At 37.5% G+C, this 26,625-nt stretch overlaps 1 protein-coding gene across 2 annotated transcripts in view; it reads right to left on the bottom strand.

Moving 5' to 3' along the window:
• The window catches only part of NELL2 (neural EGFL like 2), a 456,105-nt gene that overhangs the window by 380,151 nt on the left and 49,329 nt on the right, over nucleotides 1-26,625 (bottom strand). For both annotated transcript variants that reach the window (XM_082634702.1, XM_082634703.1), the window contains exons 2-3: nucleotides 3,595-3,680; nucleotides 3,028-3,156 (exon numbers count right to left, since the gene is read on the bottom strand). In XM_082634702.1, the coding sequence (XP_082490828.1) occupies nucleotides 3,028-3,156; nucleotides 3,595-3,649 (184 nt within the window). In that variant the 5' untranslated portion in view covers nucleotides 3,650-3,680. The remainder of the gene's footprint in view (nucleotides 1-3,027; nucleotides 3,157-3,594; nucleotides 3,681-26,625) is intronic.

A 26,625-nucleotide genomic window follows, 5' to 3' on the forward strand; every position in this document is an offset into this window, starting at 1 on the left:
TATCAGTCAGATTGTAGCTAGAAATACATGGAAGATCTTGATATAGATTCCAAACTGTTGCCTGGTCACTTTTTTCTTTTGAAAAGTATAATTGGCACAGATCAAAAGCCACATGTATCAAAAGATGATCTAATTTAGCATCTTATTACTTCAATTTCCAAAGCAACTGCAAACCAAATTTCAACAACAACAAAACAATTTTAGTGATGCTATATATGACAAAAATCAGGTATGACTTTGAAATACATTTCTACTTGCTTTTATTATACATATGTAATAAATATAATAGTTATTAAGTAATAGTAGATTCTTAGTGCACAATAATTTACAAAAACTATTTAGTTTCTAAAAGTACTGAATTATAAGCATATTAAAAAACCATAAAGAGAAGAATGAACTAGCCAAATGGAGAAGCAATATTAAATGAGCAAAAATCATTGGGAAATTGTATGTTGAGATTTCTTTAATTTAAAGATGAGACAAAAGAAGATAGTTATAGAGATTTGAGGGTTCAAAAAGCTCTTCCATCTATTTGGAACATATCTGATAGCACAAAGTAACTTATCTGATAGGTTTATGTGAAATCTGAGAGCACCTCACAGGTTTGTAATGTGTTACTATTCCTGCTATGCCATTTTGAAGACTATACAAAAATATCCGCAGCACCCTCAATTCACTATAAAGCGAATCCAGAAAATCTTCAGAGGCTGAAAGCTTTTGTCTCTCTAAAATCCATGTAATTCCAGTGAAGCCCAGAACTGACTTCTTAAAAACAGTTTCCACATTCTAACAGCAGAGAAAAGACCTTTCCAAGGTAATGCAAAACTATCAAGCAGGGCCAAAGGTCTACATGTTGTCAATTTTATAATCTAAATCTGAGAATAAGAGAAATCATTAGAGCATAATAAACACATCAGTAATACATGCCTACTGAGAACACAGCAGGTAGCAAATACTTGCTGATTGATTGGCTATATGAAATAAGGTGCATAATTTGGCAAGAAATAAAACTTTACACCTCCAAATCTCATAAACTATATTTGTCAGGCATTTACTCTAAATATTGTGCTTAGTACAAACAAGGAAACAAAACAATTCATCAGTGTGAATATGTAGTAAGTATGTACTGATATGTAGTAAGTATGGCCAATTCATTCACAACACAATGCCTACCTTGAAGAACTGGCAATTTAAATAAAAATGAATACTAGACATTTCTTATAAAAATTTAACCAGGAAAAGATACTGGTGCCTTGAGACTATTTCCTAGAAATTGTCTAGCATCAGAACATAAAATGCACAGTCCTGAAGGTTTCTATTTGTGACAGCTCAGACGGTCTTCAGAGAAAGGCAAGAAGAACACCAATATAATTTAAAGGACCTTTGGAAATCTTAACGGCACTTCAATGCCATTTGTTTATCAGGAGCTTTAGCTTCTGTAAAGCTTTCCAGTTAATCAAATTGGCAGCCCTGAAGTAATTTTGTTTCCAGCTCACAGGGATTGAAAACTCAGAGATTGAAAAAAAAAAGGAGAAGAAGAAAAAGAGAAAAACAGAAGCTTAACTCTAATGACACTTTTATTCTGCTCTGTGAATTTTGCTGACAGTCTAAGTCTTATTTCCTTTATTAGGTTTGGTCATTATTTTTAAAGGAGTCAATATCCAAATCACACCCCCACTCCCCACCAAAAAAAAGAACTTTAAGTAAATAAAATATTATCACGAATATCCCTCACAATAAAAGCATTTAGTGGGCTCACCATAATTAAAACAGAAAATTGCATTTAACTTATTGTAAGAGTAAACTTGCTTTAAATAAATGCAACACATGTCAATTTCCTCCTTTTCCAACTGTAAGCTTTGGTGTTACTGTCCATGGTGACACATACTGGCTATACCACGCAACAACACCACTACAGAAACACTCAAGTTTTATTTTATGCCTATTTCTTGGTGGCAAATTTGCTGAAGTGGTTTTATTTTGCATATCCAACTCTTTAGTAATCATGAGTTGTAGTTTTTTTGAAGCCACAGCACCGAAATTACAAAAGAAAAACTGGGTGGGGTGGGGAGAAGATGCTTTGGTCAGTCCATCAAATATGTTAAACCAAATTCCATTTCTCTTTTGCCTTCATCTGTACTTTACCATATGTGAAACTAGTCTTTCTGTATGTGTTTAGCTACCTTTTAGAAGCTCATGTTACAGCACCTTCCCACAAACCAAGCAATCTTCAAAAAGGTTGGTAAATCAAAGCTGAAGGATCGATGCATTGGAATTTGCTTTGACTACATAACACACCTAAATATAAATTTAAATGTAGACACTTGTGCATAGCCAAAGTCCACTGACTTCAAAAACAAAGTCTTAAAATCCTAAGTACACGATTAATGGTGAGACAAAGTATACTTTTGAATTAACATTTATTTGAAATATTTTCAAAATAATTTTTAAGAGAATATTATTTCCTTTCTCCTGTCATTGATGGAGAAGAATCATTATCTTTCAATGAGGAATCTTGTCTCAAATATAGTGTGTTTGTGACATACAGTAGTTAAAACTATTGAAAGATATTAATTTTTCCACAAAGCTACCCACATAAAGAAATTCCTCTGCAACTGGTCACCACTGTACTTGAAACTTTCAGAGAGCAGTGTCTTAACTAAGATTAAGCTACCCTATTCCCTACCTAAGTCAATTTCACCCAAATGAGGCGTTTGTGTTATAAAATTCATTGTTACCCAGACTCCAAAATCAACCATCTGCCATCGGAGTTTCTGTACAGTAATTAAGGGACTATCCATTAGAACTGGCAAGAGTACAAAGTAAGAAAGGAGGGGGCGGGGGAAGAGAGAAACCAAGCCACCTAAAAAGAGATGGAAGGTGTATGTATTTCACACTGACCCCTCCACATCTCAGCTCAGAGGTCATCCATGAGGCAAAACAGAAGTTAGGAAGAGCGGTCAGGCCAGCTCCTCCAGGGGTTATCCGAACTGAAACCACACTGGGGACTGAGCACGCGCCTCTTACCTTGAAAAAGAAAGGCTTTCGTCCCATTATGTAGACCGGGCACCTGGCGCACTCCGGTCGTGGACTCCCCAAGTCCTAACTCCGTTAAGACGTCAATCTGTTGGGAGGGGTCCACACCAAGCCCCCAGACTGGTGGGAGTGGGGGAGGGAGGAGGAAAGAAAGAAAAACCTCCATCAAAATATGTCTCTTCCTCCAAGGCAGCAAAGAACCGCGTCTTAGAGACAATATTGGAAACTGACGAGAGGCGACTCCCTCCGCTGCCTTACCTGAGATCAGCAATCAAGCTTTAAAGAGCACAGCACCCAGTCCCATTTCCGTGACCTACTTTAAACCCCTCTCGGTGCAAAGTTCCCCTTGGCCCTCAGACCCTGGACTAGGGGTGTGACCCGCCCTGGTGTCTCCAAGACAAGCACAGAAAAAAATCCAAATCCAAACCCACCCCCTACTTCAAGCTTCCCACTCCAGACCTACTTCAGGTGGAGGAAGAGCGAGGCGTCCCCAAGCAGCTCGGGCTGCCCCGAGGCGGGGGCCATCCCTTCTCCCGCCCCAGCTCTGAGGCCACTCACCTGCTCCCAGACCGAAGAGCAAACAGAATGTTCTCAGTAAGACCCGAGACTCCATGGTGTGGATCTGCTCAGTCCATCGTCTCCCTCTTTAAAAATAAAAATCGAAGAGATTCTTGGAATCAAGCGGGAAAAATAGCGTTTGTCTTTCCTGCCGCTGCCTTGGATTTACTGATTAGTAAGAGGAGTACGATTTGGTTGCCTAAGAAAAAAACGGGAGGACCCCCCAGGCGCGTGAAGAACTTAGACCCTCCAACGCGCACATCATTCCCACACGCAGAACCCAGGCGGCGGGGCGCGGGTTGGGAGGCGGCCCTGAGGGAGGGGTCGGACTCTCCGGGGGCTGCTCCGCCGGGGAATTAGCTCCGGAGCCGAATCAAAGCAGCCGAAGGCACGCACACCCGGAGGAAGGGAGGCCGCCCCAAGAAAGCCGGGGCTGGGGCGGCCCCGCACCCGCCTGTCTTCCCCCCGCGCCCGAACCTGTTGTAAAGGCAGAGACAATGGAGAGAGCGCTCGGAGACACGCGGAGGAGAGACGGCTCCTCGGAGAGGGAGGGGCGGGCCGGGAGGCGGGGAGATAAGGAGAAGGGAGGGAGCCCGAGGGCGAGGCCCCGCGCCCCGTGTCCCTCTCCCGCACGGGCTCCTCGGTTTCCAAGCCCCGTCTAGCGAGCCCCGGAGCCGTTGCAGCCTCCGCCCTCCTTCTCCCTCTCTCGCCGACCCCGGCAACGCCAACCTCCTTCGGGATCGAAAGATTCTATTTCAAGGTGCTAAGTTGATGGGCGGTCTTTGCTCTCACCCCGAGATTTCGGGCGCCTGTCTAGAAAGACGGAGAGAGAAAGGACCACCCAATCGCAGAAGGCGAGGCTAGAAGGAGACGCACTCGCCCGCCCTTTAGGCAAAGGAGGGAAGCCCTCATACAGTCGCGCAACCTCGGGGACTAGAGAGGAGACTCCCTCTCGGGGGGTTGCGGAGGAAGACTGCTAAGGCAAGCTAGACTCCCGCGGTGGGGCTGGAAGTAGAGGGAAACTGACGGAGACGGGTGGCGAGCCTGGGAAGCCCTGGGAGCTCTGCGGGAGAGGTTCCCTAGCCGGGGCGGGGCGCTGGAGAGCTTCCCCCGCGCGTAGAGCGCAGAGGAGAACTTAGCCAGGAACTGCTGGACAGCTCCGGGACCTCGCGCGCCCCCTGCCAAACACAGCGCCCAGACCCGGGCTCTGGTTCTCCAGGACAGCAGGAGGCAAGGCCAACAGAGTCAGCGTGCCTGCCCATCCCGAAAAGAAGAGATAAAAGATTATTGATAGATAGATAGATAGATAGATAATCGATAGATAATGACACACACGGGCGATGGGGTCGAGGGGCGGAGAAACGAGCAGAAGACGACTACGGAGCCTGGGCAAGAGAGAAGAGCCACCCCATCGTTGACAACACTCATGCAGGCTCTACCCACCCTTCACCATATGCACTGAAACCATAACAGTAAGGTCATTTGAGATCTAATTCTCAGCAGGCAAAAGTATAATTGAGGTTAACAGCATATAGTATTCTATAGCCCTTAAATTGCGTGGTAAATTTTGAATAATGACATTAAAGTCCCATACTGAAAAAGTAAGTTTCAAAAGCGATTAGATTGTTAATCTGTACAAAGATCAACTGAGTTTCTTACCTTTCCATCCAAACAAGTAGATTCTGAATTCTCCAAAAGGATCCTACACAGCTAGTTACCAAAATACCTACTGGGTAGAGTCTGAGGTTCCAGTAGAGCAATATGTACTATATTATACTATAATGGGATGAGGGGAACATACTTAGCTCTGTCCTTGGAATGTTTAAGGGAAAAAAATCAGAATCTGGAAGCTTTTCCAAATTAAGTTTTGTTTGTTTGTTTTTTGTGGTACGCGGGCCTCTCACTGTCGTGGCCTCTCCCGTTGCGGAGCACAGGCTCTGGACGCGCAGGCTCAGCGGCCATGGCTCACGGGCCCAGCCGCTCCACGGCATGTGGGATCTTCCTGGACCGGGGCACGAACCCGTGTCTCCTGCATCGACAGGCGGACTCTCAACCACTGCGCCACCAGGGAAGCCCCCAAATTAAGTTTTAATGATCTCTCCTTGTCAGTTTTTCCATTTGATTCTATCTGTAATTTTGTAAACTTTGAGAAATATTCTAGTACATATATGTGATGAAATATTGTTTTATGTAACTTTGTAAATTTGCAAAACTACACAAAATGAAATTAATGTAATTGAATTGAATTAATTCAAAGGAAATTATTCACCATGAAATTAAAAATCTTTCTACAGCAGTACAACCAAAATAATGAATTGTAATAGGTATCTACAAAAGTTACATTAAAAATTGAAACATAAAATGAGAGGGAAAAGTAAATACACATATGCACACATATTTACATTTAGAAGTTCTCCTAACCTACTTGCACTCAACCAAATCATAGAATCAGGGGTACCCGCCAATCTCTGACTCTCACCTATGACATGCTGAAAGCTGGGGGTTAGTAAACTTGTCACATGTGCTTATGCTCCCTCCAGAAGAGTGGTATTTTGTATCCGGAAGTAATCCAGTTGAACCTGCTATGGTAAATATGTGACCTAATTAAATTTATGGAAACCATTAAAATATGAGTACAGAGAAGAGCTGTTTCCATAAAATGGAAATGCAAAGCTTTAGAAAACCATAATAAAGGTGAATCATTGTATTATTTAGGGCAGAGGTTCTCAACCTTAGAGCTATTGACATTTTAAGGTTGGATAGCTCTTTGTTAGGATTGTCCTGTGCCTCGTAGGATGAATAAAAGCATCCCTGGTCTTTACCCACTAAATGCCAGTATTTTTAATATTCCATTTTATTTATATGTCTTATAACTATATCATTTTGTGTAGCTTTTTAAATTGCTGTTGTAGGGAATACAATATACATACTTTTCACCAACTACTCTAAAGTCCATGTGTTACTTCTTGAATTGGAACGTAGAAATTTTACCACCATATTGGTCCCTTTATCATCACCCCTTTAAGTTGTGATTGTCTTATGTATTAAACAGATACTTTATACAACGTTAAAATTTTTGCTTTCAATCATTGTGATAGGCATAATAATGCTCTCTCCCCCAACACACACACAAACACACACACACACACACAAACACACACACACAAAGGAAAACAACCTTGCCAGTACCTTGATTTTAGCCCAGTGAAATCTGTTTTAGACTTCTGAACTACAGAACTGTAAGATAATAAATTTCTGTTGTTTTAATCACTTAATTTGTGGTAATTTGTTTCAGCATTCACAGAAAACTAATATAAATACTAACCACATAAAGTTCAGTCAAAATGGTAGACTCTACTGACCCTGAAAGAATCCTCTTGTATTCATAAATACATCACAAAGCTAAATAAAATTTTCAAGATTTTTTTATTCATAGATGAACTTTAAATAAAAAATGAAAGAAAAAAATTTCCAGATGCTAGGGGAAAACAGAGATAGCTGAAAATTGGCAGAAAAAGGAGTGCAGTGATTGGGAGAGGGTAGGACACAGGGTTTCGGACACAGTAGGGGCCTTAAGACAATGGGGTAGGATTTTAACATCCACGCAAGAACTGGAAACAATGAATTATGGCCAAAGCCAGAAGATGTGAAGATGTTACTGATCCCTCCAATAAAAATAGGGAGATATGAATGATTATATTACAAATACATACACATATATTTTGCACAAATTGGCCCAAGAATTGACAAGAATGCTTGCCAGCTGCTCGTGACCATAGGTGGAAAACAAAGTCACCTGTAATAAATGTCAAATCTCAAGCCTTGGCACTTATAAGCACATGGTCCAAAATTACATCTGCACTGGTATAAGAAATTATAAAATCAGAAATTAGAATAAAGCCCCTGGAGTCTGCTAAAGAAGCAAATGTAAAAATACATTAAGGGAGCTTCCACAACTTCTGGCATATAAGAGAAAAAATTGTGATGAAGCTATAATCACAATTAAATAATAGCAATAATAAATTGCATTGAAGTAAAATACCATGCAAATGAGTCAGGAGAAAGAGAAAGAGAAAAACAACTACCGTATGCTAATGCATATATATGGAATCTAAAAAAAAAAGAAAGGGGGCTTCCCTGGTGGCGCAGTGGTTGAGAGTCCGCCTGCCAATGCATGGGACACGGGTTCGTGCCCTGGTCCAGGAAGATCCCACATGCCGCGGAGCGGCTAGGCTTGTGAGCCATGGCCGCTGAGCCTGCGCATCTGGACCCTGTGCTCTGCCATGGGAGAGGCCACAACAGTGAGAGGCCCGTGTACCGCAAAAAAAAAAAAAAAAAAAAAAAAAAAAAGGTACTGATGAAGCTAGTTGCAGGGCAAGAATAAAGAGGTAGACATAGAGAATGGACTTGAGGACACGGGGTGGGAGGGCACAGCTGGGATGAAGTGAGAGTAGCATCGACATATATACACTACCAAATGTAAAAGAGGTGGCTGGTGGGAAACAGCCGCATAGCACAGGGAGATTGGCTCGGTGCTTTGAAATGACCTAGAGTGGTGGGATAGGGAAGATGGGAGGGAGGCTCAAGAGGGAGGGGATATGGGGACACGTGTATGCATATGGTTGATTCGCTTTGTTGTGAAGCAGAAACTAACACAGTATTGTGAAGCAATTATACTTCTATAAAAATCGATTAAAAATATATACATACATTATTAAAAAGAAATAATGACCTTAGACTTCCTTAATCTGGAGAAAGATAAACTTAGCAGATTCAAGGAGCTCAGTGAATTCCAAATAGGATAAATACAAAGGAATCCATGGCCAACCATACCATAATCAAACTGCTGAAAACAATAGAAAAACAAAACTATCACAAAGAAAAAATTTTGAAAGCAACCAGAGAAAAATTACACGTTACTTATAGGGAAGCAACACTTTAAATGAATGCAAGTTTCTCACCAGAAGCCACGCAGGCCAGAAGGAAGGGAACAACATTTTTTAAAGTGCGCAAAAGAATTCTGTCATCCCAGAATTCAATATCTGGTGAAAATATCCTTTAGGAATAAAGATAAAGGGAAAGTACTCTCAGATTAAGAAAATCTATAAGAACTGGTTGCCAAAAAACCTGTTCTAAAAGAATTGCTAAAGGAAATCCTTCAGACAGAAGGGAAATGATAATAGAAAGGCAACCAGCATATCAGTAATGAAGAAATAGCAATAGAAATGGTAAATATCTGGGTAAACACAATAGATTATTCTTCTCGAGTCTTATAAAATGTTTGATGGTTTTATTAGTTGTCTATTGATGCTATAACAAATTACCACAAACTTAGTGACTTAAAATAACACAAATTTATGATCTTACAGTATTGTAGGTCATAAATCTGACACTAGTCAATAGGCTAAGCTCAAAGCATGGACAAGGCTGTATTCCTTTCTGCAGGAGAATCCATTTCCATATGTTTTGCAACTTTTAGAGAGTGTCTGTGTTCCTTGGCTCATTTCCCCCTTCTCCTATCCTCAAAGCCAGCAACAGCAGGCTAAGTCCTTCGCACAGTGCATTCTCTCTGATTCTCTGACTACAGTTCAGAAAGGTCCTTAACTTCTAGGGATGTATATGATGACATTGGGGCTACCTCTTAATCCAAGAAAATTTCTCAATCTGAAGGCTCTTAACCTTAATCACCTGTGCAAGATTCCTTTGCCATAGTTGTAGGTTCTGGGGATTAGAGTATGGACATCTTTGGGGAGCCATTCTTCTGGCTACCATAATGATTGAAAGAAAATATTTTAAAGTACTCCAAAAAGGTTTCAATGTTTGTAGATTTAATACATAAGACAACCACAACATAAAGAGATGAGGTTAAAGGTACCAATATGGTAGAAAAGTTTCTATATTCCAACTGAAGTGGTAACATATAGACTCTAAGTAGACAGTGAAAAGTTAAGTATGTATATTGTATTCTCCAGAACACTAATTTTAAAACCTATACAAAGAGATATAGTTAAAAGACAGAATAGATAAAATAAAATGGAATATTAAAAAAAATGTTCAGATAACTTGAAAGAAGGCAGGAAAAGGATTAAGAGAGGAACAAACAAAAGAAGAAACAAAGAGAAAAGAAATAATAACATGGAAAACCAAAATCCAAACATATCCCTATTGCATTAAATGTAAATGGATTAAAAAACCAACAATTAAAATTAAAAGACCAAGACTGTCAGAATGGACTTGAAAAATGTACCCCAACTATGGGCTGTTAAAAGATACTCATTTCAAATATACTGTGGTAAATTTAAGGTAAAAGTATTAAGAAAAGATATACAATGTAAAGGTGAATCAAAAGAAAGTTGGAGTGACTGGATTAATAACATAAATCTAGAGCAAAGAAAATTACCAGGAGAAAGGGGTACATTATCTAAAAATAAAATGGTCAATTCACAAGAAGACATAACTATCCTACATGTGTATGCTCCTAATAGCAAAACTTCAAAATACTTGAAGCTCTAGAGAAATGGTGAACAGAACTGTAGGAAGAAATAAGAAAATCCACAATTATATTTAGAAACTCCCCCACATTCCTCTCTCATAATCAATGGAAATCTCCAGTAGCAGATAGTTTCAATGCCAAATGCCACTAAACATTTAAAGAAAAAATAATATCACATAAACCTTCCAGAAAATAGAAGAGGAGGTAATATTTCCCAACTCTTTTTATGAGACTAGCATTACTCATACCAAAACCAGACAAAGACAATACAAAACAAAAAAAGGAAACTAGAACATAGATACAAAATATACCTTTTGAACATGGATACTAAATATATCTTTTGAACATACATGTAAAATCCTCTATAAAATATTAATAAATCAAATCTGCCAAAATATAAAAAAGAGTAATAAACTGCAATGAAGTAGAGTTCATCCCAGGAATGCAAGGTTGAGTCAATATTTTAATGAGTCAATGTAATCCATCACATTTACAATCTAAAGAGGATAAATTATGTGATCATATCAATTGATGCAAGGAAAGTATTTGACAAAATTCAACAACTATTGATGATAAAATAAATAACTCACTGCAAAGTAAAAGTAGGAGGAAACCTCCTCAGTATAATAAAGTATATTTTAAAAGATTCTACATTAACAAGACAAAAATATGTTGAAGTTTCTAATCAATGCAATGAGCCAAGAAATAAAAGCCATTCAGATTAGAAAGGAAGAAATAATTTTTCCCTAGATGATTTGGTCATCTACATTTAAAAATTCCCAAAGCATCTATGAAAAAAAGCTACTAGAATTAGTACAAGAGTTTAGCAATGTTACAATGCCAACATACAGAAGCCAATTATGTTTCTATATGCAAGCAAGGAATAACTGAAAATATAAATAAAAAGCAATACCATTTTATAATAGCATTAAAATGGATAAATCTAAATATAGACAAGATTTTACACTGAAGACTACAAAATATTGCTGAGTGAAATTAAAGAAGACCTAAATGGATGAAAAGATTTACCATACTCATTAATAAGAAGATTTAATATTTTTAAGGTATCAATTATACTCACATTTATCTACAGATTCAAGACAATCAAAATCTCAATAGGCTTTTTGGCAGCAATTGACAAGCCAATTATAAAATTTATATGGAATATACAATGGAATACTACTCAGCCATAAAAAAAGAACAAAATAATGCCATTTGCAGCAACATGTATGCAACTAGAGATTATCATATTAAGTGAAGTAAATCAGAAAGAGAAGGACAAATACCATATGATATCACTTATATGTAAAGTCTAAAATATGACACAAATGAACTTATCTATGAAACAGAAACAGACTCACAAACATAGAGAACAGACTTGTGGTTGCCAAGGGGGAGGGGTTGGGGGAGGGACAAAATGAGAGGTTGGGGTTAGCAGGTGTAAGCTTTTATATATATAATAGATAAACAAAACGTCCTACTGTATAGCACATAGAACTATATTCAATATCCTATGATAAACCATAATGGAAAAGAATATAAAAAAAGAAAGTGTATTTTATATATATATATATATATATATATATATATATGTATATATATATAACTGAGTCACTTTGCTGTACATCAGTAATTACCACAACATTGTAAGTCAACTATACTTCAATAAAAAAATAAATTAAAAAAATTAAATTTATATGTAAAAACAAGGAAAATTTAAAAGCCTGAAAAAGCACAAAATTGGAGTATTTATACTATCTCATTTCAAACTTGCAGGACATTTTGTCCTGTCTAAGACATTTGGTCTATGCCAAAAGGTTCTTGATATTTGGTCATATTTGGTCCTGTCCAAAACGACCACGGAGGCATTTGGTTCATGCCAAAAGGAAAGTTTCTCGATATTTGGTGCTATTCCAAAACTATCTGACATGAGCCAAATATGCTCATGGATATTTTGGATAGGACCAAATATCAAGGACCCTTTGGCATGGAACAAATTTCTTATGGATGTTTTGGACAGGACCAAATGTCTGCTAACTGACTTCAAGATTATACTATAAAGCTACAGTAATCAAGATGGCGTGGTATTAGGATAAGGATAGACATATCTACCAAAGGAATAAAATAAAGAGTACAGGAATAGACTCACATATATGTGATTAATTGATTTTTTATAAAGGCACCTAGATATTTCAATTGATAAAGGATAATTTCTTTAACAATGACTCAAACAACTGGACATCTATATGGGAAGGAAGGAAAGAAGGAAGGAAGGAAGGAAGGAGGGGAGGGAGGAGGGGAAGGAGGAAGGAAGGAAGGAGGGAGGGAGGGAAGGAAGGAAGGAAGGAAGGAAGGAAAGAGGGAAGGAGGGAGGGAGGGAAGAAGGGAGGAGAGAAGGAAGGAGGAAGGGAGATAATTCTTATTTGTAACCTTTATCTTGCACCATATACAATAATTTACCTGAAGTGGATCACAAGCTTAAGTATAAAAGCTAAAACTTTAAAACTTTTAGAATAAAACATAGGTAAAAATCTTGTGACTTGTGTTAGGCAAAGATTTCTCAAGCAGGGCACAAAATTCACATAAGTTAAAAGAAAAAATTGATAAATAATACTTCAAAACTAAAAACTAGGGTTTTGGAAGGCACCATTAAGAAAATTAAGACAGGTACTTCCCTGGTGGTGCAGTGGTTAAGAATCTGCCTACCAATGCAGGGCACATGGGTTTGATCCCTGGTCCTGGAAGATACCACATGCTGTGGAGCAACTGAACCCATGCGTCACAACTACTGAGCCCACGTGCCACAGCTACTGAAACCTGAGTGCCTAGAGCCCATGCTCTGCAACAAGAGAAGCCACTGCAATGAGAAGCCCTCGCACCGCAACAAAGAGTAGCCCCCACTTGCCGCAACTAGAGAAAGCCCGTACACAGCAACGAAGACCCAACGCAGTCAAAAATAAATTTAAAAAAAAATTAAGACAAAATACAGAATAGGAGAAAATACTTACAAAACATGTATCTAATAAAGGACTTGTTTCCTATTATATAAAGAAGTCATACTTCAGTAAGACAAAAGGTTTTTAATTTAAAAAGAAAACAGATAAAATATTTAAATAGACTCTTAACAAAAGAAGATATAAAGATGGCAAAAATGTTCATGAAAATTGCAACATCAGCAGTCATTAAAGAAACCCAAATTAAAACCACAATGAGATGCACACATATTAGAATGGTTAAAATTTTAAAAACTGACTATTCCAAGTGCTAGTAAGATACAAAATGACATGAACCCTTATTCTTTGCTGGAGGGAATGAAAATGTACAGGCCCTTCAGAAAACCGTTTGGAAGCTTCTTATAAAGTAAAATATTCACTCCTAGGTATTTATTTACCTTAAAGGAATGAAAACAGATTTCTTCACAAAGACTCATAGTAGCTTTACGCATTTTAACCAAACGTAGAAATAACCCAAATGCCCACAGACTGATAAATGGAAAAAAAAATTGTGGTAAATTCATACAATGGAACACTATTCAGCAATGAAAAGCAATGAACTACTACTAATACATGCAGCAATACACTGCTTTCTTTTTTTTTTTCAAATTTATTTTTTATTGAAGTATAGTTGATTAACAAGTTGTATATATTTTTTTTCTGCTTTATAACAAATTTAATCAGTTATACATATACATATGTTCCCATATCCCCTCCCTTTTGCGTCTCCCTCCCACCCTCCCTATCCCACCCCTCCAGGCGGTCACAAAGCACCAAACTGATCTCCCTGTGCTATGCGGCTGCTTCCCACTAGCTATCTACCTTACATTTTGTATACACTGCTTTCACATGTCGTTGACTGTGACAAAACCTGGGATGATGAGAGGGTGATTCCTGACTCATTTTGTCGTTTCCTTCATTTTATACTAACAATCATCAGAGTACCTTGGTTTCTGTCCCAGGGCTCAAGGCAGAGTGGCTCAGATTTATTTAACCAACCACAGAGTCGAACACCTCCCTTATCCCACATGTCTTTTCAAAGAGCCTAACACTCCAATAACATTAAAATACCAAAAAGAAAAAGTATAAAAGAAAAAAGATTAGAAGAAGCAGTATCTCAAAATGAAAATGATTATGTACAATATGAAAAAAAGAATGGTAAGTGGGAGAAGAGAAGTTATTTAACAAAGATGCCTTTCCTTCCAAAGCACACTCACTCGTGACAGTAGAAGGTAAAAGAGGTGCCCGTTTGGAACAAGGAAGAAGGTTAGGTTTCAGTCAACATTCTTTATATTCTCCCCATACTTTGAACTACTCACACAAATCAACTGAAACGCTCTAAGAAAAATAAGGGAAGTAGTGCTTCAAACCCAGTATTAGGAGCAGTCTGCAAAAAGGAACAAGCTTGGAACATGGTCAGGAGCTCGGGGTCAAGGCCCTGGCCCACCTCCTCTTTCCTGAGCCAAACACAACCTCCCTGCACTGGTCATCAGGATAGCATAATAACGAATGCCTAGCTATCCCAGGGCTGTGGAGGGTCAAGTCTACTTTGAAAATTGCCAGGCAGTATATAAATGCTAGTTCTTCCTGTTGTTGTCACATTAAACTGTGCCACATCGAGGTTGGCCTGTTTCTGTCATTCCCCTTTGTGATTCAATTACTGTAATGCAAAATATTGGTAATTAAAATCAGTTCATGAGAATAGGAAAGGAAAAGAGAACTGAAATACGTAAACGGTTAACTAAATAGCACTGTTAGCTAGTGAGCCTTGTTGATTGAAAAATATATTTTTCAATTATATATATATAGCTATATATATAACTATATATAACTATATATATATAACTATATATGTATATATATAGTTATATATAGTTATATATATATATAGTTCTGAGGATAGGACTGACTTACTGTCTTATCAAATGTCACCAGTCTGCAAGAGCCACGAGTCATCGGTTTAAAAATGTACCCCACCATGCAGCCCTTATTTTTAACTGCCAATAGACAAGCAGATTGAGCATTGGCTGCTGTTGCCAATACACTGCAGGACTTAGTGTTCATATGAATAGAATAAAGCATCCATGTGGACCCAGCTGGTCTGCTAGCTTCTGGCCTTGCTCAAGGTTTTCTATTAAGGGATGGGGTTTTGCCTAGCATTAAGAGACAAAGTAACCCTCCCCAGAAGGGCTAAAGGTCAGAATATTCTTAATGATATCCAGAAGCCAGCTTTACTTATATCAGATTTCCCCCTTCATCTTGTAAACTTAACTCCAGAAATGGTAAATACGGAAGTTATTAAAAATTCCATTTTAAGAGGAAGATTTTTATTTGATTCTGCCTCTGCTATCATCAAAAATCATTCTCTTTTTCTAAGGCTATTCATAGCCCACATCGTAAAGGAAATTGATTAAGTTCAGGCCTCAAGACACAATAATTCATAATCTTTCCTGACTCATTACATAACTCTTAGTGCTTAGCTACTGACATTAGAATCTGCTTTTTGATGAACATGTAGTTACTAGATGGGAAGTCCAGACCGGTTTTCCCAAATTAACGGCTTGAGAACAAGGATAAATTTATGTTAGTATCTTAAAGAGGCTGGCAGGGTCCCAGATTCAGCATGAGCCTGGCCAAAGTATCCATTCACACATATCAAATCCTCTGACAGAAAGAAAAGCCTCAAGAGTTATGTCATCCTGCCAGAGCCAGACTCTATCTCCAGCTTTACTGTCTTGGCCAAAGGCTGGAGCTGAGAAGGCAAACAGATGACATAGCTGCTGAGTGAGCAGGTAAATAAATGTGTTAATGGTGCAGGGGGTCTTCAGGTCATCCTCATCCTTTCCCTGAGCTGACTCTTACATTCACAGAGTTAAGTCAGGGACTTGCTGGGAAGACTGGCCATCACTCACGATCACTTAAGAGGAAAGCTTGAAAAGTTCTCATTTTGCAAGCTAAGACTCAGACAAGTCAAGCAATTTGTTCAAAATCACACAATTAATTTCAGAGCTAGCTCATAAGCCTTGTTTGCCTAATTTAGTCATTTATACAACAGATACTTGTGGAGGTCCAACTATCAGCACCATGCTCCGTGCCTCAGATCAGCAAATCTCACTTAGGGCCCAGGCACCACTTTGGACAAAGGGACCTTATAAAGAGTGACAGATTAATCTAAAAATATAACTGCTAATTCTTGATGTTCCAAGAAAATCAAGATGCACCTCCCACATGGACTTTCATGAACAGCTACATGAAATCCCACCCATATCTCTCTGACCAAATCTCTCATTAACTACCCCTGAACTAACTCTGCCCTAGCACTTCTTGGGTGTTCCTTGAACCATCCAAGCACACTCCTGACCCAGGAACTTTGCACATCCAGTTTTCTCTGTCTGGAACACTCCTCTCCCACACAGCTGCTTCACTTTTTTCAAGTGTCACCTTCTCAGTGAAGTCATTCCCACATGGCCCTATTCAAAATTGCACCCCCTATACATTTCTAGTACTTCCTACCCCCTATTTGCTTAATTTTACTTATTTATACATTTATTATTTACTTGCTTATTTGTTTACTGTCTATTTTCCCCCACCCAAGGATGTAATCTCCATTTTCCACAGGTTTTTTTTCACTGATTTATTTTTATTTTTTAATTTTTATTGGAGTATAGTTGATTTACAATGTTGTGTTAGCTTCTGTTATACAACAAGGTGAATCAGTTATACATATACATATATCCACTCCTTTTTAGATTCTTTTCCCATATAGGCCATTACAGAGAATTGAGTAGAGTTCCCTGTGCTATACAGTGGTCCTTATTAGTTATCTATTTTATATACAGTAGTGTGTATATGTCAATCCCAAACCCCCAACTTATCCCTCCCCTCTTTTTCCCTGCTGGTAACCATAAGTTTGTTTTCCACATCTGTGAGTCTATTTGTGTTTTGTAAATAAGTTCATCTGCACCATTTTTTAGGATTTCATATATGAGCGATATCATATGATATTTGTCTTTCTCTGTCTGACTTACTTCGCTCAATATGACAATCTCTAGATCCATCCAGGTTTCTGCAAATGGCATTATTTTGTTCTTTTTTATGGCTGAGTAATATTCCATTATATATATGTATCACATCTTCTTTATCCATTCATCCATTGATGGACATTTAGGTTGCTTCCATGTCTTGGCTATTGTAAATAGTGCTGCAGTGAACATTGGGGTACATATACCTTTTCGAAGTATGGTTTTCTCCAGATATATGCCCAGGAGTGGGATTGCTGGGTCATATGGTAGCTCTATTTTTAGATTTTAAGGAACCTCCATACTATTCTCTATAGTGGATGTGCCAATTTACATTCCCACAAACAGTGTAGGAGGAATCCCTTTTCTCCACACCCTCTCCAGCATTTATTGTTTGTAGATTTTTTTTTGAGGATTGCCATTCTGACCTGGGTGAGGTGATACCTCATTGTAGTTTTGATTTGCATTTCTCTAATGATTAGTGATGTTGATCATCTTTTCATATGTTTTTTGGCCATCTGTATGTCTTCTTTGGAGAAATGTCTATAAAGATCCTCTGCCCATTTTTTGATTGGGTTATTTGTTTTTTTGATATTGAGCTGCATGAGCTGTTTGTATATTCTGGAAATTAATCCCTTGTCAGTTGCTTCTTTTGCAATTATTTTCTCCATTCTGAGGGTTGTCTTTTTGTCTTGTTTATGGTTTCCTTTGTTGTGCAAAAGTTTCAAGTTTAATTAGGTCCAAATTTTTATTTTTGTTTTTATTTTCATTAATCTAGGAGGTGGATTGAAAAAGATCTTGTTGCAATTTATGTCAGAGAGCATTGTGCTTATGTTTTCCTGTAAGAGTTTTATAGTGTGTGGTCTTACATTTAGGTCTTTAATCCATTTTGAGTTTATTTTTGTGTATGATGTTAGGGAGTGTTCTAATTTCATTATTTGACATGTAGCTGCCCAGTTTTCCCAGCACCACTTATTGAAGAGACTGTCTTTTCTCCATTGTATATTCTTGCCTCCTTTGTCATAGACTAGGTGACCATAGGTACGTGGGTTTCTCTCTGGACATTCTATCCTGTTTCACTGATCTATATTTCTGTTTTTGTGCCAGTACCATACTGTTTTGATGGCTGTAGCTTTGTAGCATAGTTTGAAGTCAGGGAGCCTGATTCCTCGAGCTCCATATTTCTTTCTCAAGATTGTTTTGGCTATTTGGGGTCCTTTGAGTTTACATACAAATTGTAAAATTTTTGTTCCTGTGAAAAAATGCCATTGGTAATTTGATAGGGATTGCACTGAATCTGTAGATTGCCTTGGATAGTACAGTCATTTTTATAATATTGATTCTTCCAATCTAAGAACATGGTATATCTTTCCATCTGTTTGTGTCATCTTCGATTTCTTTCATCAGGCTCTTATAGTTTTCAGAGTACAGGTATTTTGCCTACTTAGGTAAGTTTATTTCTAGGTATTTTATTCTTTTTGATGCAATGGTAAGTGGGCTTGTTTCCTTAATTTCTGTTTCTGATCTTTTGCTGTTAGGTTATAGAAATGTAACAGATTTCTGTGTATTTATTTTGTATCCAGCAACTTTACCAAATTCACTGATGAGCTCTAGTAGTTTTCTGGTGGCATCTTTAGGATTTTCTATGTATAGTATCATGTTATCTGCAAACAGTGACAGTTTAACTTCTTTTCCAATTTGGATTCCTTTTATTTCTTTTTCTTCTCTGATTGCCATGTCTAGGACTTCCAAAACTATGTTGAAAAAAAGTGGCAAGAGTGACATCCTTGTCTTGTTCCTGATCTTAGAGGAAATGCTTTCAGCTTTTCACCATTGACTATGATGTTAGCTATGGGTTTATCATACAATACATGGCCTTTATTATGTTGGCCATGTAGGTAGCCATACATGTAGATTCTCTCCATGCCAACTTTCTGGCGAGTTTTTAATCATAAATTGGTGTTAAATTTTCTCAAAAGCTTTTTCTGCATATATGGATGTGATCATATGTTTTTTCTTTTTCAATTTGTTAATCTGCTGTATCACACTGACTGATTTGCGTATATTGAAGAATCCTTGCATCCCTGGGATAAATCCCACTTGACCATGGTGTATGATCCTTTTAATGTGTTGTTGGGTCCAGTTTGCTAATATTTTGTTGAGGAGTTTTGCATCTATGTTCATCAGTGATGTTGGCCTGTAATTTTCTTTTTTTGTGGTATCTTTGTCTGGTTTTGGTATCAGGGTGATGGTGGCCTCAGAATGAGCTTGGGAGTGTTCTTTCCTTGGTAATTTTTTGGAAGAGTTTCAGAAGAGTAGGTGGTAACTCTTCCCTAAATGTTTGATAGAATTCGCCTGTGAAGCCAGGTCCTGGATTTCTCTTTGTTAGGGGCTTTTTAATCACAGTTTCAATACTTGTGATTGGTCTGTTCATATTTTCCATTTCTTCCGGGTTCAGTCTTGGGAGATAATACCTTTTTAAGAATTTGTCCGCTTCTTCCAGGTTGTCTATTTGATTGGCATATAATTGCTTATAGTAGTCTCTTATGATCCTTTGTATTTCTGTCATGTCAGTTGTAACATCTCTTTTTTCATTTCTAATTTTATTGATTTGAGCCCTCTCCCTTTTTTTCTTGATGAGTCTCACTAAAGGTTTTTCAATTTTGTTTATCTTCTCAAAGAACCAGCTTTTAGTTTCATTGGTCTTTGCTATTGTTTTCTTCATCTCTATTTCATTTATTTCTGCTCTGATCTTTATGATTTCTTTCCTTCTACTAACTTTGGGTTTTGTTTATTCTTCTTTCTCTAGTTGCTTTAGGTGTAACGTTAGGTTGTTTGAGATTTTTTTTTTGTTTCGTGAGCTAAGATTGTATTGCTGTAAACTTCCCTCTTAGAACTCCTTTTGTTATGTCCCATAAGTTTTCAATCATCATGTTTTCATTGTCATTTGTCTCTAGGTTTCTCTTAAATTTCTTCTTTGATTTCATCAGTAATCCATTGGTTGTTTAGTAAAATATTGTTTAGCCTCCATATGTTTGTGTTTTTTACAGTTTTTTTTCCTATAATTGATTTCTAATCTCATAGTATTGTGGTCTGCTCTCCAAACCCCATGTTCCAGCATCCAGCCCCCATGCGTACTGGTGGACACCCACCTCAGGCTGGGGCAAACAGGGCTGTGGTATGGAATATCTGTGTAGGTCTCACTCTGTCCTGCCTGCCACAGACCAGTTGCTGTGCCCTCCTCTGAGCTCCTGAAGTTTCCCTTCTGTCCCAGCTGATCTCCCTGCTGGTGAGGGGGCTTCCTGAGATGTGGGACCTCTCCTCACCTTCAGCTCCCCCTAGGGGTGAAGGTCCCATCTTGCTTCCTCTCCTCTTCCTTTTCCTTTCTTCTTTCTTCCATCCGACCCAGTTACCTGGGGATCTTTCTTGTTCTTTTAGGTGTCCAAGGTCCTCTGCTAGTGTTCAGCACATGCTCTGTGAGAATTGTTCCATTTGTAGACGTATTCTTGATGCATTTGTGGGGAGAAATGAACTCGTCCCCCTACTCCTCTGCCATCTTCTGAGACCTCTCACTGATTTATTCTTAATACCTACAACAGTGCCTGGCACATTGTAAATATGTCGAATACAAGAATAATGTATATAAACACACCTAGTATGTGTCGAGCCTATAGTAGGCATTAAATAAATGGTAGCTATTACTACTTAGATTTTACTAGACTATGTTAACTTTTGATCAACAGGACATAATCCTCTAGGGCATGTAAAACCTCCTCATTAACCTCTACAGATCGTTCTACATAGTTGCTGAGATATAGCAAAAGCCCATCTTGTTCATGTCTATATCACTACTATACATTCAAAATGGGTTCAACAAGTGAATTTTTTTTTTTTTTTTTGGTACGCGGGCCTGTTACTGTTGTGGCCTCTCCCGTTGCGGAGGTCAAGGGCCCAGCCGCTCCGCGGCATGTGGGATCTTCCCAGACCGGGGCACGAACCCACGTCCCCTGCATCGGCAGGCAGACTCTCAACCACTGCACCACCAGGGAAGGCCCCAACAAGTGATTTTTGATGGAGGTCTAAGTTTCTAAGCAAAACCTCTTGTGTAAAATTAGCTGTTTTGTAACATAAATTTTTTTAGCAACAAAAAGAAACTGACAACTTATTTTCACTTGTTATTTATCTCAGTACTTCAGGCTCTTATTGGCTCTTACTGATTATACACAAGAATGTGCCTCAAAATGCCTCCAACTTAGGATGAAGCACAGATACTCATTTCATTTCCTTTCGTTTCCTCCCTCTCCCCCAACAAATTGCATCAATGTGACTGACAACTATTTTTCCAACATTACAGGCATATTTTTCACCTTATTGCCTGTCTACTCTCTTTATCCACACATGAAATTATCTTTTTCCTTTGGCTTAACTATTGCAGCATCTTGTTTCCTCCTATAAGGTAAATACTACTACTGCTACTACTATTATTATCATTATTATTATTACTAAACTACTACAGATGAAGAAACCAAAGCATAAAGAAATTAAGTAAACTACCTAAGGTCAATGTTAAGTAAGGGGCACAGTTGGGATATGAATCATAACTATTTGATTCCACACCCAACTCTTTTTATAAAATATTGTAATTCTAGAGGGATGTTAGTTTAAGTCTTTGGAAATTCATGTACCAAAAATCTGTTATTCATGACACTTTATCACCACATGTACTAGTTTGCTAGGGCTGCCATAACAAATTTCCATAAATTGGGTGGCTTAAGACACAGAAATTTCTTCCTTCACAGGTCTGGAAGGTAGAAGTCTGAAATCAAGGTGACGGTCTGAAGCCTCTAGAGGAGGATCCTTTCTTGCCTTTTCTAGCTTCTGGTAGCCTCAGGTCTTCCTTAGTTTGTGGCTGCATAACTCCAATCTCTGCATCTGAGACCAAACTCTTAATCAGTCCTCTCTATAGAACTTCTCTGAGCCTAAGTTAAATACATCAAATCCTTTTCAGCTCCAAAATTCTATTATTCTAAATAAAAAATAGCTAAATTAACCCTTCACAAACTTAGTAATTGTACCTAATCATATAATCATGATTTTGCTAATAATAATTTAGCAGCAAAGGTCATCTATCACTTAAATGACAATTGTTAACATTATTTTAATGCAATTAAATCAAGTATTTCTGGGATCTAATTGGTACCTCTTCCTGAGCAGAGTGGGTAGAAGTTGCACGTCAGGAGTGATTGCAGAGTGGTACTTGTACTATCTTAAATCGAGTTGGCAAATATTTGAGACTAGCTGTGTTCTTGTTCTGAGCACCTGTGCAAGCCTGACAGCTGGGGTCTCCCAAGCCTCCTAATTGTGAATATCCAGATAGCATCCTAAATAATGGGAATAGCAGCTATCCTTGAACCTTCAAAGGCTTCTTTCTGCCCTTGGGACAGTGTCCAAAATCCTAAACCTGCCTACAGAAGTGTTTCTCAAACTATCTGTAGTGACAGACTAATTTTTTCCCCAGTTTTATTGAAGTGATGAACAAATTTTTAATCTCTAAGCCATCGTGAATCAACAGATTAGAGATTCAAAATTTTATGTTTGTAAAGTATAATAAAATGAACTTCCAGAAAAATAAAGTTTAAAAGACATAGAAACTCAACAGACCTAAAATTACATTTCAATAAATCTAATCAGAACAAACATAACAGGAAGAAATTATAGAAAATACATACATTGCTTATTGAAAGCTTGCATGTAGGAGAATAAAATGGAGACTTGCTGATTGTGCTCATGTATTTTGTCATTCACAGTCATAAAGAAAAAAGTTATAAAGAAAATAGAAATCCCCTGTATTAAATTTCTTTACACACACTTTGAATGAACACCATGTATATCAACAGTTGAGCTTGTTTCCTGCTTGTTAACTTATCTGAGTTGGATTGATGACAATGCTGCTCTCAGAGGATAACATACATCTATGTGTTGTTTTATTAACACTCATCATAGAGAAATCAGTCTCACAAGGTATATTGTCAGGAATGGAAGAAAATGAATTACTGTAAGCTCAGGGTATTTGTTCTTAATTTTTATCTAAAGTGAAGCAAACGATGCCGTATTTTCAAAGTCCATTTTTAATCCTTATCAGTAAATAGTTACAATAATTTATCATGTAAAGTCATGGTTAAATCTACATTATCTTTCAAAAATTAAAAGGAATGCTGGATCCACTATTTTTTATGCATAGATCTTCTTTTGATACAAAGTAAAATTCCAAAGCTTCTATCAAATTTGTAAGGTACTCACAGATGTCAAAATTCTAAGATCATCACTTATCCCATTGATATTTTTCATTAAATTATAGAACATGTCATAACAATCCATAGAAACTGTTCTTCCAAGCTTCTAACTCTCAATTTTACCCTTCAGTGTTGTCTATTAATGAAATATAGTTTGTGTTCCTTTCTTGAATAAATGTACTTAGATAATTTAAAATACCAAAGATGTCAAATATGTAAACAAATCTATGCTGTCCAATTCACAACTTTAAAATGTTGAGATAAAACTGATTTCTTATCTTGCAGAAAGACTGTTTCTTTTGCTGTTCATACGTTCTCAACTGAACATTTTCCCTCTGCAATCATCATAACTCAGCCTGCAAAAACCGCTGCTTATGACCAGCTTTCATGTCCTTCACACCATCACAAAGAGAATAAGGTAGTAGAATTTAACACATTAGCCTTACCATACCTTACAATTTTTCCTACATCACTAAACATGCTGTCTGTTCAGCTAACTTTTTTTCCCATAATAAGACTTTCTTGATAAAAAAGTAGTGTGTTACAGGGAACTATACTCAATATCCTGTAATAAACCATAATGGAAAGAATATGAAAGAGAATATATATATAATATGTATAACTATCACTTTGCTGTACAGCAGAAATTAACACAACATTGTAAATCAAGTAGACTTCAATAAAATAAATTTTTTTAAAAAGTAGTGTGTTAAATTATAAGCTTCTTAATCTGGGTATTTATTCCAGAATGCTTTTCTGTTATTACAGTTGCACTACGGGAGGACACTTCTACATAAAACTTAAACTGCAAACCACCTGCTTCAATATTGTGGTAATGTCAAAATGCAATCAGAGTTTCTAAACATTTCCTCTTCGGTTATCTCATGTGGACTCATTATAAACAGTTTAAAACTAGCATCATGATTTGAGTAACTCTGGTCTACAAGTTTCTACATAATTCATCCTCACTCAGATCTCCAGCTTCATCTCCTGACACTTTGCCTCTCACTCTCTATACTCAGGTCATATATAAATACCCCATGCTCTCTCCCACTTCACATTCCATACTTCCCCTAGTATAGATGCATAGTATAGACAAGACGAGACTGTCATTTTTATAACCATTTTTTTAATATCTGTGCTCCCTTCTAGAATGTAACCACCATAAGGACAGAGATTATGTCTACCTTCTTTTATCATCAAATCCCAAATGCCAGGAAAATTGCAGGTGTACAATAAATATACACTGAACAGAATTTTTCTACAGCAGTTTACAGGGTGCAGCAACAAAAATGTCTCATATCTTTAGAAAAAAATATAAAATACCATTTTCAAACTCATTGGGTAGCAAAAGTGAAAAATGATCCCTCACCTTGATAGTACAACTGCATCCTTCTAGGAACTATTTAGCCCCTGAGCCTTCTGGAGGCAGAAAAAGAAAAGGAATTAAGGGGAGGTGGGGTAAGATGGAATAGGAGGGAGGGAAGAAAAAAATTCTTCCCTCCAAGGGCCAAGTACAAAAGCAGCTAAGTTTTCTGTATTATGCCATTTGCTCTGGAATAGCCTTCCATATCTCACTTTGCATCCCCAGTCTCATCCCACACCCTACCTGGTGAACTTCTATCCAGCCACAAGACTCACGTGATTATCACCTTACACACACACACACACACACACACACACAGTAGGGGTTGGATGCTCCCGGTTCTCTACTGTATTCTTCAAATCCATAACACTCAGCATTCACCTCTGTTGTAACAAATATTGCATCATTTTTACAAAGTTGTTTACTTATCTCTCTTCCATCTACCTAGAATATATCTTCCTTGAGGGCAAGAATTCCTGTTCACCTTTGAGGTGCCAGAACCTAGTTTAATGCCTGACCCAGTGTAGATTTCAATATGTTTGCTGATATAATGAGTGAATAAGGTTTATGTCCATAAGAAGTCAGAAGGATGGGGATAAGGTGTGGGGAACAGGGGAGTAGGGAAAGGGGAAAAAAGGACTTAGGTATGGAGTGGGGGATGGAAATTAGGCCAAATGACAATAAAAGTAATTCTTAAGGATAAAGTAAATGAAGATAGATAGGTGGGAGAAAAATTAGATAAGGACAAAAAGGCACAACAGACTATTTTGAGTTATTACAAAAATGGCCTAATAGTCTATGAAATTTTATCTTTTTATTTGCCTTTTTTCTCTTTACTTGAGTATATTTGTTCTTTTGTTTATTCGTTGTTTTTTTTTTTCCCAACAGTGATTTACTGAGAATCTACTTTATAGAAAGCATTGTGCTAGGTTCTAGGATATGAAGATAGAGACTGAGCTGGTAAACATGATAAGAGCAAGGACAGAGATTTTCATAGACTAGAATAAGGTCAGGGAAGAAGGACATCTCACCACCAGACCCTGCATATCTCCCATATGGATGCTTTCAGCCCTTCAGTCGAAGAATGGACTCGTAATGTATTAGTCTTTTTGAGATGAGTTCCCAGTGCTTTGCCCAGATGACAAAATATTCTGACCTAGAATTTCTTTTCTTATTTCTCAGTGTCCAGACTTAGAATTTGGCCTTTAATCAGTATTAATAACAAAAAATATACAAGGCTTCTCTGCTTTAAGGTATCTTCTTAAGCTAACCAAATAAATAAATGATTTTTCATATTTTATGGATTATTTTTTCATTCCCACTTTTCTGCAGCAAAGAGATCAATTTTGCCCTAATTTATCTCTCATGTAATAGGGAAGGTCCTGATTTTCTGAATTTGTTAATTTCACTTTGGTGACATTTTGCCTTGAATTTATGACACAGATTCATAATAGCCTAATGGAATATATCCATTTTGACCTGGTTTAGTAGCATCAATATTTGCATTACTGCCATTTCTGTAAAACCTCAAAATTGATATCTGACGTCTGTAGCTATGTCTGGGATTTTTAAATTGGTAATCTGATGATAATATATGATAATTATAATTTATGAACCCTATTCACTTAAAATCCCTTAGTGCATGCCAGGCAATAAATATTTATTTAAGTAAATATGTAAATGTGAAAATAAATAAAATAAATACTTACCTAAGTTTAGCTTTATACAAGTAAAATAAATGTTTATCTAAGTTCATCTTTATACAAAAAGTTTTGATTAAAAAATTTAAACTTCAATTACATTCTGGTTTCTAAATAGCATGGTAATATGGTGTAGAAGTAGAAACTGAGTGTAATGCATACTGAAT

Source organism: Mesoplodon mirus, assembly GCF_964341445.2.
Source record: "Mesoplodon mirus genome assembly, chromosome: 11".
Lineage (NCBI taxonomy): Eukaryota > Metazoa > Chordata > Mammalia > Artiodactyla > Ziphiidae > Mesoplodon > Mesoplodon mirus.